The sequence below is a fragment of the Fusarium oxysporum genome, chromosome II, assembly GCF_013085055.1.
Source record: "Fusarium oxysporum Fo47 chromosome II, complete sequence".
In the NCBI taxonomy this organism is placed as follows: domain Eukaryota; kingdom Fungi; phylum Ascomycota; class Sordariomycetes; order Hypocreales; family Nectriaceae; genus Fusarium; species Fusarium oxysporum.
In genome coordinates, this window is record NC_072841.1 from 3,093,056 (window position 1) to 3,105,970 (window position 12,915).

General features: G+C 49.6%; 5 protein-coding genes across 5 annotated transcripts; 4 read left to right on the forward strand and 1 right to left on the reverse strand.

Moving 5' to 3' along the window:
- Positions 1 to 255: 255 nt before the first annotated feature.
- Positions 256 to 1,304, forward strand: FOBCDRAFT_288486 (uncharacterized protein; the record flags this gene model as incomplete). The annotated part of the gene is made up of 4 exons (XM_031173806.2): positions 256 to 286; positions 333 to 862; positions 909 to 1,161; positions 1,216 to 1,304. 4 exons carry the CDS (start codon positions 256 to 258, stop codon positions 1,302 to 1,304), a joined length of 903 nt encoding a protein of 300 aa, XP_031050591.1.
- Positions 1,305 to 1,603: 299 nt separating this feature from the next.
- On the reverse strand, positions 1,604 to 2,218 carry FOBCDRAFT_269432 (acyl-CoA N-acyltransferase; the record flags this gene model as incomplete). Its single annotated transcript, XM_031173808.2, has 2 exons — positions 1,604 to 1,984; positions 2,039 to 2,218. The coding sequence occupies 2 exons, from the start codon at positions 2,216 to 2,218 to the stop codon at positions 1,604 to 1,606; spliced, it is 561 nt and encodes a 186-aa protein (XP_031050593.2).
- Positions 2,219 to 3,395: 1,177 nt separating this feature from the next.
- FOBCDRAFT_16003 (Lecithin:cholesterol acyltransferase-domain-containing protein) lies at positions 3,396 to 5,693 on the forward strand. Its single transcript, XM_054703377.2, has one exon. It carries the CDS (start codon positions 3,561 to 3,563, stop codon positions 5,475 to 5,477), a length of 1,917 nt encoding a protein of 638 aa, XP_054559352.1. The 5' UTR covers positions 3,396 to 3,560; the 3' UTR covers positions 5,478 to 5,693.
- Positions 5,694 to 5,856: 163 nt separating this feature from the next.
- Positions 5,857 to 8,244, forward strand: FOBCDRAFT_215180 (uncharacterized protein). The gene is made up of 3 exons (XM_031173811.3): positions 5,857 to 6,348; positions 6,421 to 6,953; positions 7,003 to 8,244. Exons 1-3 carry the CDS (start codon positions 6,288 to 6,290, stop codon positions 7,906 to 7,908), a joined length of 1,500 nt encoding a protein of 499 aa, XP_031050596.1. The 5' UTR covers positions 5,857 to 6,287; the 3' UTR covers positions 7,909 to 8,244.
- Positions 8,245 to 9,738: 1,494 nt separating this feature from the next.
- On the forward strand, positions 9,739 to 12,786 carry FOBCDRAFT_16012 (uncharacterized protein). Its single transcript, XM_031173813.3, has 2 exons — positions 9,739 to 11,299; positions 11,353 to 12,786. Exons 1-2 carry the CDS (start codon positions 9,894 to 9,896, stop codon positions 12,695 to 12,697), a joined length of 2,751 nt encoding a protein of 916 aa, XP_031050598.2. The 5' UTR covers positions 9,739 to 9,893; the 3' UTR covers positions 12,698 to 12,786.
- The last annotated feature ends 129 nt before the right edge of the window (positions 12,787 to 12,915 follow it).

Genomic DNA, 12,915 nt, shown 5'->3' on the forward strand with positions numbered 1-12,915 from the left:
CTCGTCTCGTCTGGGGTATTCATCTCCTTACGTCAACACGCGTGTTTCTTTATTAACTTGACACTTTAACGGATAGGACGGCTGAGGCGGTGATTTTGTTTCTTACATTTACAACACTTTCGCCTTTAATTTCTGCTTGTTGCGCAGTTTGTGCTCCTGCTCACAAAACCAACAGTTCCAGCGCCATTGCTGATTAACACAAGGCTCTGCTTTGTTCTGACTATATCCTCCTCGAGTTCAACTTAAATCAACGTCATGGAATATTCCGATGATTCTGACTTCTACGGTACGCCCCACCGTTGAATCAAACCCTCATTAGCTTACAGTTTTAGGGGATGATGATATGGTCATGAACCTTAACAACCGTTTACAACGCTTCGATGTTCAGAGCTGGATGCTCGAGCAGCAGCAAAGCCCTGGAAGGCCTATTCCTGACAAGAGCATCGTTGCCGAAACATCGCATCTTCACAATCCCTATGCTGGGGTAAATTATGCATGGCAGCTTACCGAGACCGTAGATCAGTTCCTCGCACGTCTCCCACCCAGGACAACAGACATCACGGAGGATACGCCTTGGATTTTTATTTGCAATCCGTATATCCCCCGTGTTGAGAAGTCTATGGGGCAGAACCAACTCAGTAAAGGTAATGAAGATGAGGCTCCCGAGGAAGAAGGCAGCAAGACTGCGCTTGTCATGGAAGGTGGCCTGGAGAGACTAGAACTTCTCTCCAAGTTCAAGGACGGACTGAAGAAAACCAACAAGGTCCTTGCAACACAAGAGCGAGATATTCGAAAAGAAATCAAGAAAGCCTCAGATGATATACTGCACCTGGCGCACGCTGCCAAAGTCCGCGCTGGCAAGGTTTGTATCGAGGATGTCTCGCCAAAACACGACTGACACTTAACAGTGGATGTTATTCTGCACACCAGCAGAAGTAAACGACGTGTGGGAGATTGTCGCGAAAGCGACTGCCAAAAACGAGCTTGGCATTGCTGCAAAGGTTGCTCCACGACCAGCCGATGAGGATTCTCGAAAAGATCGACTCATTTGCGTGTACACGACCGATTTCGCAGACAAGGCCGACGTTGGCAGGGTGCTTCAGAAGCTGCGAGAGCTCAGATTGGTTGAAGCTCGAGGAAGACCTATCTACTATAAGCCAGGTGAGTCATGGTTGGTATTGATGTCAATAAAGTGAGGCTGACGCAAGTCGATAGATGCATATACGTACATAGGGATATCCTCTGGGAATCCCTGGGGTCTGAAAGCGTCGATCTATAAGTCATCTGACATCTTCCAGACCTGACGACGCACAACAAATGACTCATCTAGCCAGGCAGAACAAGAAGGAATATTTCATCGTATATGGAGGATCAAAATCAAGAATCCGAGTGCATGATATAGAGAGAAGCAAAAAAGAATAGGATCGTATCGTCATGACCTTCATAACCAATATCCTAAACGCCGGTGATTCCAAAAGATGCTAATTTCGCATGACGCTCAAATGCTGTCGCTGACCTATGCCCAGTCCGTCCGTGTCCACCAATGACTTCCCATCACTGAACCCCGTAGAAATGCTATAAACACCCATGCAACCGTGAAAGCTTATACATCGATGATTTCAAGATCATTAGCGCTGGCGTCAAGGTCGATGTACTTAAGCGGCAGAACAAGTCGATATGCACTGTTGCCATTGAGGTAGTATCGGTGTAGCTTTTTAGTGCGCAAGAAACCGAGCTGTTCGTACAATCGCATAGCAGCGACGTTGGTCTCTTCAGTTTCGAGGACAATTTCGTCAGCATTACGCTTCGTCATGGCGTCGATAGCCTTCTTGACGAGGGTTGTTGCAATACCATGGCCACGGAAGTCGGAAGCAACGGCCAACATGGCGATGTAGCCTCTTCGAGTGGGGTTGGAGTGCGAAGCATGGACTTCCAGCTTGCACACTATAACACCGATGAGAGATGAGTCGGCTGGGTTCAGTGCCTGAGGACTATTGTCAGATATCTGAGAATCGACTCGAGAGTGAATTGGTCTTACCATGAAGCAGAGATGTGCCCACTGGCACAAGAAATACCGATATACATAGATGCTATAAGGCTCACTCAAGTCCTTTGAGATCAATGCCCGGATAGCGGGTAGATACTGAGCCTCGAGGGCATGTTCGTATTGTACGTAGCGTAATTCGCCAGGAAGGTTGTCGATTTTGGTAGGGGCCATGGGATTGTGGGGGTTTAAAGTAAATAGAAGAGACCAGACTGATTCTGGGCAATCAGTTATACTGTTGAGAGCTGTGGTAGTAGAGTTGAGTTGAAGTTGATGTTTGGGTAAGATCTTAGATATGGGTTTAAAACCAGATCTTGACTTGACACCTAAAGAGGGGCAGGCAGAAATGGAGACTCAACCCGGTATCGGTGTGAGGGGTAGGTGATAGTCTACAGGGTGTCAAGGAGGAAAGGAAGAGGCACTTCAGTTCAGGTCCAATGGACAAGAGTCATTAATTCAAGAAAGAGGGTGGGAAGATCTCAAGATTTGAGGCTGGAGGTGGCAATATGCAATGCATTGGAGGTATCACAGCCAGCGCCTCCAACAGTAATTGCCAGGTTTGGTAAACTGCACCAAAGAATTGATGCACATGGCCACGAGGGCAAGGCACGCAGGGCCGTTGGCAGGGATTCTGCTCTGCTGCAGCAGCCGCCAAGGACGCTATTTTAGAGCTTTTTTGATGTTTTTGTGGAGGGGGCGGGGGCATTGGAGTAAAAAGGTCCTGCATGGCTCTAGCTATTGCATCGTTAACAGAGTGGTCCGATCAAGCCGATATAAGCGATGGACAAATGCGTCTTTATGTAAAGTCAATTTGAACTAGGCCAAGGGAGAGACATGGAGAAAAGGTCTGTGTTCTTCCATCATTTGGAGTTCAAGCATGTGATAATGCCAGCTCTAAACTCCATAGCATGATATATATCCCTTCCTCGTGGAATGGAATGGTTTACCTAACCCTTAAAGAAGAGAAAGACGCTTGACTCTTTTATCCCTTTGTAATTTCGGCCTCTTCCGTTTCATCCCCTCGGCACTTTAAGATAGCCTTATCTTGGCTTTGACGTCAGGTTCCTGCCTATCAGGAACGGCAAGCATGTCCTTTGAATGAGCTCCCTCCCTGGACACTTGACAATTTTCATGTGATGCACGCGACTCCCAAACATGGCGCAACTCTTTCATAATTACCACGGTCCGTGGCTTTGATGAATCTTCCATTATCACTCAACAGACATTTTCTCACGTATTAAATTAGATCAGTCGGTATATTTACTCTACAACTTCCGCTGACAGATGATACGATTCTTTAGACTTCGGGCTTTGCGACCACCCCGTTTTTTGTTTTAGATTTAGAGCACGCGCCCACCCGCACCTAAAGTAGGTGTCCATGGGCGTCATAGCTACGAGCGACATTTCTCAAAACTCCAACAATTTCCCTAGTCTATCTTGGTCGGGTTCTTTTTCCTCCCAAACAACTGACTAAAGAAGACGACGCCTCCCAGAGGCTTGTTCTTGGGTCGACAACATGGCGAAAAATCTGCGGCGCCGAAATGTTCAGGGTCAAGATGAAGATACGAAAACGAACGAGAGCGACGATGCTTCGAGGGAGGAAAGTTCAGCGACCGACCCGACAACGCACGTTCGTGTTGTCGAGCACGCCGTTCCAAAGACCCGGAAGCGGCGCAATACCTTCATTTTCTTTCTTGGTAGTTTGTTTGGAATAATCGCCGCCGGGTTTTTCGCTTCCAGCAATGATCTTATCGACCTTCCCGAGTTCACCGACTTGTCCATGGACAACCTATTAGATGCTCTGCCAGCTGGATTGGTCAGGGACATACGCGATCTAATCCAAGGCGAGCGCGACTTTGCAGAATCATATGAGCCTTTCTCTGTCGGAACCAAAGCACGAGCTGAAGGTCTTGAAGCATACCATCCCATGATTATGATACCAGGCGTTATTTCGACTGGACTCGAGTCTTGGGGAACCGCCAATATCTCAAAGGCTTACTTCAGGAAGCGACTTTGGGGAAGTTGGACCATGATGAAAGCCTTGGTCATGGACAAGGAGGTCTGGAAGAAGCATGTGATGCTCGATAAGAGGACGGGACTTGATCCGCCAAACGTGAAACTAAGAGCTGCCCAGGGCTTCGATGCCACCGATTTCTTCATCACAGGTTATTGGATTTGGAGCAAGATCTTTGAGAATCTTGCTTCGGTTGGCTACGACCCGACAAACTCCTTCACAGCTGCTTATGATTGGCGCTTGTCCTACCCTAACCTCGAGGTGCGAGACCGATATTTCACCCGACTCAAATCACACATTGAAGTTGCGCTGGAGGTGGACAACAGAAAAGTTGTCTTAGCATCGCACAGCATGGGCAGCCAGGTCTTGTTCTACTTTTTCCACTGGGTGCAATCAGAGAGGGGCGGCCGCGGTGGTCAGGACTGGGTTGAGCGACATGTTGAGGCTTGGATCAACATTAGCGGATGCATGCTCGGGGCAGTCAAAGATTTGACTGCTGTACTGTCGGGTGAGATGCGCGATACAGCTCAGTTGAACCCCTTTGCGATCTACGGCCTGGAAAAGTTTCTGAGCAAGGAAGAAAGGGCTGAAATTTTCCGTGGCATGCCCGGTATATCATCTATGCTACCCATTGGTGGCAACGCCGTCTGGGGCAATCTGACATGGGCCCCAGATGACTTGCCAGGTCAGAATCGTTCGTACGGATCTTTGTTGAACTTCAGAGTCGGGTCGAACTGGACAACCCCTGATCGTAACTTCACTGTTGAGGAGGGCTTGTCCTACTTACTCAATACGACTGAGGATTGGTACCAGGATCAGCTCAAGGGCAGTTATTCTCGTGGCATTGCCCACACTATCGCCGAAGTCGAAGCCAATGAGTTGGACCCCAAGAAATGGATCAACCCTCTTGAGACCCGACTACCACTTGCACCTAGCCTCAAAATTTACTGCTTCTATGGCGTCGGGAAGCCTACAGAGCGAGGATACTATTACAGGTCCCCTGACCAGCCTCTGATGACGAATCTCAACATCACCATGGATACGGGCTTTACCGAAGGAGACGTCGATCACGGCGTTATCATGGGTGAGGGCGACGGGACTGTGAATCTCCTCAGCACCGGTTACATGTGCAATCATGGCTGGAACATGAAACGCTACAATCCAGCAGGTGTCAAGGTCACAGTCGTTGAAATGCCCCACGAGCCAGAACGTTTCAACCCTCGAGGAGGACCTCGTACAGCTGACCACGTCGATATTTTGGGGCGATACAACCTGAACGAGCTGCTACTGCGGGTGGCTGGTGGAAAAGGTGACACGATTACGAACTATGTTGTCAGCAATATTAAAGAATATGCATCTAGAGTCAAGATTTATGATGATCACCACGAAGAGAACGAGGAGGAAAAGAGGAAGTCATAGATTGAGTGCCTCACAGCGTTTTTGGTTGCGGCCTGGGTGGTGTTGAGGTATTTGGTAATGACTCTGCTGTTTTTGGCAGCGGTTGTTGTCTGGCGCTTGGGAGCATTCACCTTGTATGTTTTGCTTTGGCTTGGTATCCTCAAACCCTGATGCCAAATAGGGAGATCAAAGAGGGTCGCTTAATTTGTATTAACTCTGAAAATAGCGAAAGTTTAAAGATTATAGAGAATTCATCTTGTATCTGGTTATATATTCAAGGCAACAACTTTGGTGGAGTGTGATTCAATCATCCGTCCAGCTGGTATCTGATCAGACTGTGGCGGTGCCTATAATAGCGATCATGACATGACAGTGCTAGCCACAATTGTTTACAGCAACAGGGATTCATAGGCAGTGTTTACATGGGAACAGATGTTGATGTAAGTTAGTCCACACTCTGTTCTGTTGTTACTGTTGCTGTGTGGTCCGCCAAGACAGCGCTCTACAGGCCTGGATGAGGTCACGGTACAGCTAAACGGGCTTATAGCAACAACTGAGTTCTCGACCCCGCCACCTGAATTCTCGAAACACAACCACAGCACAAACTTTGGCTTCGGCTTTGATATTTTTTGCTTCATCTCAGGTTCTGGTCTCGTCACCTCCAGGAGATGACCACTGCGCTCGCGTCTATCCTTGGAAGCCATTGTCAATTGGCCCGTCGTCTCGTCGTATCTACCCAGCGCAACATCCCCGACCAGCTTCGTATCACGCATATCCAGTCTCAGCAGGACTCGATGCCTTGGTCCCTGTACCCTTACGGAAACGAGGATCATGGCAGATTTCGAAGAAGCTTCTTACTCTCATGAGGAGGACGAGGAACAGCTATGGAGTGGTGAGTTTTGCTACAAGGGTTGCTACAATTAAAAAAGGACACGGAATGGCTGACATGATTGATCTTTTGTAGAACTTGATAAGTGCGTTTCAAGCAAATGCGATTCCCACGAAACGATCGACGATGCCCTGCGCACATGGATAGATTTAACGACACGCCTCCGCGACCATCTCTACGAATCTCAGGAAGAAGTCGTTACTTGCACGCGGATGCTTCTCGCCAGCGATCTATTTCAAGCCAACAAAGACTATGTTCGCACCCAGATTATCTACAGCTTGCTTCAAGAAGATGAGGCTGGGCCTTTGCACGCTATTGTTTCTCTTCTTCTCCTCGACGGGTGCCAGGATGAGACTATGTTCCCTCGCATGGTGAACGAGGCTTGCTTCCCCCGACTTTTGGAGCTGATCAATGGCCGCCGAGATCAGGACCCTGGTCTGCATCGCCTTCTTCTGCAGCTTATGTACGAGATGTCGCGTATGGAACGACTTCGAGTCGACGACTTGACTATGGTGGACGATGAATTCGTCCATTATCTTTTCGCATTGATTGAGGAGTTGTCTGACGATGCGCATGATCCTTATCATTATCCTACCATTCGAGTTTTGGTAAGCAGCTTCCATCCCATCCTAGCTGCCATTGCTTACATAGACGCAGCTTGTATTGAATGAACAGTATATGCTTGCGTCGACAGAAGTCGGCGATTCTGCTTCGCCCAATTCGCCTCTGACGAACCGCATTGTGAAGTGCTTGAGTCTTCACGGTGCCTCGTTCCGAACGTTTGGCGAAAACATCATTTTACTCCTGAATCGAGAAACTGAAACATCACTACAGCTTCTCATTTTGAAGCTTCTGTATTTGCTATTCACGAACAAGGCAACATACGAATATTTCTATACAAATGACTTGCGAGTACTTTTGGACGTCATTATTCGAAATTTGATGGATTTGCCAGATGAAAAAATGTCCTTGAGACACACATACCTACGAGTTCTTTACCCGTTATTGGCACATACGCAACTCAGCCAGCCGCCTCACTATAAGCAGGATGAGATTCTGCGTGTGCTGAGCATTCTCCGAGGCTCGCACAATGTTCACTTTGCACCAGCAGACGACACAACCCTTCGTCTGGTCGACCGTGTATCAAAGGTCAAGTGGATAGAAGAAGCGCAGTCCCCCACGGTAGGATCCGGTGAGGCTGAAGTCGCCCGCAGATTCCTCGGTATTAGCCTATCACGCTCCCAAACCGCGAGTAGTATCAGTGTAAGCGACGTCGCGGCAGTTAAGGAGAAGCCGGGAGTGCAGACACCGAGTCGATCAGGCGATGGAGGCGACGTCGCTACAGATGATGGCAACGTCACAATGGCTACTCGACCCAAGAAGCCTTTGCCAGAGGTACCAAAACACCGCCATGGAGTGCCATTTGCACAGAAGTTTGTCAACGGGGGACCGAAGAAGACACCCCCTAAGGCGCCGCCGCCGCGACGATGGGGACGGATGAAGACGGTTGAGAAGCCTCCTGCTGACCCAGTTCAGGAAACGGTACCGGAGCAGGAAGCGTGATACTAGTGGGCAACTTTTATTCTCCAGGACATGAACTTTAAAACAGTAACATCCCGCTGGGTGGTGGGCACCGGTCGATAACCATCACTGTGCGCTAGGGGAGACTCTCGGTTTGAAGATGGCGTTTGTGGAGCTTTCTACTGCACTTGGCTGGACACAAAGCATAAGGCATGGCGTTTTTGGGGGATCTGGGCATTGGTCTTGGTAGTGGCTTTGGGGAGATTGTAAGTAAACCGCGGCAAGTCTCTTTTTACGTGCTACTGTGTATTAAGAGCATTGCAGCTTTAGTAATAGTGAAGAGAATGATAATTATGTCTGACAATGGCATGTGATGGTGGCATCATTGAGTGAATTGTGCAACTTGGCAATGTCTTGAAAGCTGTGATTGGGGAACGATGAGCTGAAGCTGTCTAAGCCGTCCTCGGATGCCTCTTGTTAATATCCCTCAGGGTGGATGTCATCGGCAGTCACTTTACAGTGCCGAGCCGGGATGCGGCTTGTGCAAATCAAAGATTAACTCAGATTTCATGGAGTTTTGAGACGATTTTATCAAGATCCACAATCTCCATGCGGAGAAGATTGCAAAGTCCTTCCTAGTTCGAACATGTACGAAACACCGAAACAACAAGTTGCAGATCCGGGAGACGGCGATGCCGAGCAGATCTCAGCTTCAGTGGTGAAGTGGATACAGCCATGAGGACGACAAGTCTTGCGATTGAAGGGGAGTGGCCGCATGTGAGATTGGGCACAGCCTGGGGGTAATGACGATCGTCGTTGCGTTGGGTTGCGGTTCTGGTTAGTGTGAGGGCATCACCATCACCAAAACCAAGATCAAAAGGGATGGACCCTTCTGGTGGCGTCCGTTTACGTCATTTGGTGGGGAAGGGTGCGTTGGAAAACTGGCTGCAAGCAGCTGAGCTGGGGTATTCTTTGGGATCGAGATACTTGTGAATACTTGCAGAAGCTAGAGCTGGAACAGGCACTAGAGATAGTTAGGGGGAGATTAGTGAGACCAGTTCATGTCGCTAAAGTATCTGCAAGTACCGCAAATAAGCCCATTCGGTGTAAGTGCCATGAGCTCTCTTGGCGTGCGACCAGATGGAACCCAATGCCCCCCTTCTCCAAGCCCATCAACTGCATCATCCATTCATAATAGCAAACATCACGGCCAGTATCACTAACACAATCTACATCTGGCGCCTCAAAGACTTGACCGTGCTCTAGGCCTATCTTTGGCGCTTGTTGACTCAGTTGATTCCGACTACGCTCACTCTTTTACTTAGGTACAAGCTCCTCACTCAGACCGAGGCTTAACAGCAAGTATCTAGGTCTCCTTCGCTCTTTGCTTCACCATCACCTGCAACAACGGACTGGAAAGCTCCTTCATTGTGGAACATATAGGTCACCTTTGATCTTCAGTCTATTTCTATTACCCGCTGATTCTCAATCCTCTACTCCACAGTTTCCGCCCAAGCTCCTCCAAACAGAAGAAGCAACAGAGCCAAGGTACGCACGTCGTCGATTCACCATCATCATTGTCTCAGAAAGTTCCTCCACTGCGACGCGCAAAGGAGACGCTAGTCTCACGCTTTGAACCTCAAAAGGCCTCCAATCTAGTGCTAGCGGCAATCTGCCATCAGTGAGGTTGTGCGCCCATTGCGTCAACACCATCATCCCGCGAGCTCTACACCCTGATTTTTTTTGGTTTTGCTCAGGCTGCCTGCACAAGCTCGCCCAGCAACCGGTTCAATCCAGTCCAGGCCAACCCGACTGGAACCCCTTCACTCAGTGCCTTACTGACTTTCTAGGCTCTAGGTTCCAGGCTCTTCTCCCCTTCCGTCTCGGGTCCGTCCCCCATCTCCTCGTGGTCCATTCCGTGGTTTCTGTTTCTCTCCGTTGGTCCTTGCTTGCTCTAGCTCAGGTTGTTAAACTACGGTACTCGGCTTGCGTAGTACTGTAGGAGAAATAACAACGCCACCTCCGCCATGGATCTACCTCCCTCTCACTCTCATCAATCTCAACCTTCGTCATTTCCCCAACAGGCGTCTTATCCATACTCGTACGGTCACGATTCTTCTCCAGAATCATCCTCAGCTTCCCACCAGCGTGCAACTGCTACTAATACCGCCGTTAACGCACACGCACAATCACATTCTCAATACGACGATACCTACAATCTGTCAAATTCGATTCACGCACCGCAACCGCTGTCGCAACAAGGGGGTCGTTTCACCGAGGAATGGGGTGCAGCACCGCGCGGGCCTTCAGTCCTCCTTGATTATCCTTCGCCCAGCGCAAACATGCAGCGCAGCAATTCGGTACATAGCTTCGTGACTGGCGATGACCAGCAGCTCCCGGCTCGCCAGAACACCCTCAAGAAGAAGAGTTCCGTCCGCCGAAATGGGAGTCTCAAGCGTAGTAGTAGTCGTCGCTCTATGAGAGCTGGCAGCGTTAAGAGTCTTGCCTTACAATCCTCATCAGACCATGATGAGGCGCATAGTGCTTTCTATTGCCCAGTCCCTACATCGGGCAACCCTACCGAGACACTCTCGAACCGATTCCAGAACTGGAGAAAGGTGCTCAAGGATCTCATCGCTTACTTCCGCGAAATTCAAAATCATTACGAACAACGCTCCAAGTCGCTCCTCAAACTCGCCAATGTGGCTAACAATATCACTACCCCACCTGGTTTCCTTCAGTCAGCTGGAATCGATGATGCGCTCCAATTTCTACGAATTTACAACAAGAATGCTATCCTCGAGGCCAACAAGGCCAAAGAAATTGAAGAGGATGTTATTCTTGCACTCACGGGATTGAGGAGCGACCTCCAACAGAAGATTAAGGAGATCAAGAACCTTTCAGGCGACTTCAAGAACTCGGTCGAGAAGGAGATGGACCACACTCGCAAAGCTGTCAAGACGCTCAGCGATATTCTTGGCAGAAATGAGTTGGATGAATCTTCAACCACTGGCAAGCAAGATCCATACCTGCTGCGCCTAGCCGTCGACCGTCAAGTTGAGCGTCAGTTGGACGAGGAGAACTACCTCCACCAAGCTTATCTCAATCTGGAGAATTCCGGACGAGAGCTGGAAGCGATTGTTGTTGGAGAGATTCAGAAAGCCTACAACGCTTATGCTGGCATTCTTAAGCGGGAGGCTGACAATTCCTATAACGTCATTGGCGAGCTTCGAGATGGCCCTATTGCCATGCCCAAGGACCATGAATGGATGCATTTTGTGACTCACAACGACAAGTTCGTTGACCCAAGCATTCCGCTCAGGACCCCAGACCAGATTCATTATCCCGGACAGGACCATGAGGCAGCCCAGGAGATTCGAGCCGGATTGTTGGAGCGCAAGAGCAAATACTTGAAGAGCTACACAGCCGGCTGGTAAGCATTCGTTGGCAAAACGTCGTGATCAGAGAAGTTAACCAAGTTGCTAGGTATGTACTTTCCGCTACGCATCTCCACGAATTCAAGTCAGCGGACAAGGCGCAAGCCCCTATCATGTCTCTTTATCTTCCAGAACAGAAAGTAGGATCCCACTCCAACGAAGGAGGCTCTTCGAACAAGTTCATCCTCAAGGGTCGCCAAACGGGCGGCATGCACCGCGGACACACTTGGGTCTTCCGTGCCGAAAGTCATGACACTATGATGGCTTGGTACGAGGATATCAAGGCTCTCACCGAGAAGACTGCCGAAGAGCGAAGTCAGTTCGTTCGAAGCCATTCAAGAAGCCTTAGCCGATCATCCCGACGATCAGTTAGTAGCGATGGACTGGTCGACGAGGAGGACGAGGAGCCCTTCACGGCCGATACTGAATCATTTACCAATCCGGGACCAAGACAACATGAGGCGACTCCCCGGCGATCTCAAGCAGGTGGGCGGTTCCCATCTGATATCCAAGTCAATGCGCAACGTGGCTTACAGGCCCCTCATTCGCCTTCTAGTGTAAGCTCTGGCTTCCAGGACAACAGGGACCCCGCTGTACCACTGATTGTCACGGGTGCCCTTTCTGGTCCGGCCGCTGGAGAATCGGAGCAGAGCAGGGATGACCATCCAGGCTATGGGACTGTTCATCAGACGCCCATGGATGAGATGCCCTCGCATGCTGCAATCGCAAGCCAAAAGGCCCATTACGACGGTGTTAACCCTTATACGAGCGAGCCAGTCAACCAGACTCCCGTTGAGCCGGCACCCCTCCACCAACAGCAGCAGCAATACCAGTCACCGTATGAAACGCAGCAGCCTGTACAGCTGTCAGACTACGTCGATCAACACCATGACCAAACCGTTGTTCCTGTTGTGATCCCCCAGGGTAAGGATGAGCGCGATGGCAATTTCGCCAATAGTGAACAACGCCACTTTGATGAGCAGCCTAACAATCATACTATGGAGCCACGAGATGAGCCATACGGTGGATATACAATCAGTGGAGCTGGCCATGAGACATCGAACTATGAGCAGCCTTCATATCCTCAGGCGTCATATGACAATCAACCCAATCACAACTATGCCAATGGCAATGCCAATGGCAACAGTTACACAATGACAACTGTGGGAGAGGGCTTTCCTAGACTTGACGGCGGCGCAACTGAAGAGCGACGACCATCAACTCGAGGAGGCGAATCAGTCTATACAGAGCGTGACTCTGTTCTGCTCCAGACAGACGATGAAGATGAGAAGCCTGTCCCAATCCGACCATCCGGTAACAACCGGACTGAGAGCCATAACACCATCTCGAACCTGCATATTCCTGGCGGTTATCCCAAGAGCACTCCAGCATAGGATGGAGCATCAGTATTCGAGTTTTTCCCCCTTCGTGGGCCCTTTTTCGGTTTCCTTATTGTTAGTTCTATTTTGTTCTGATGGAGAGAAATGGTTTCGGAGGATGGTATAGCGTTGGTAAGAGGACTATCAGCGCTGGCTGACGGGAGGCGTTGGTCGAATGTGTTGACGGGCCGGTTATGGTACGGTTTGAAATGGGATATCCCTCGTTTGGCTTT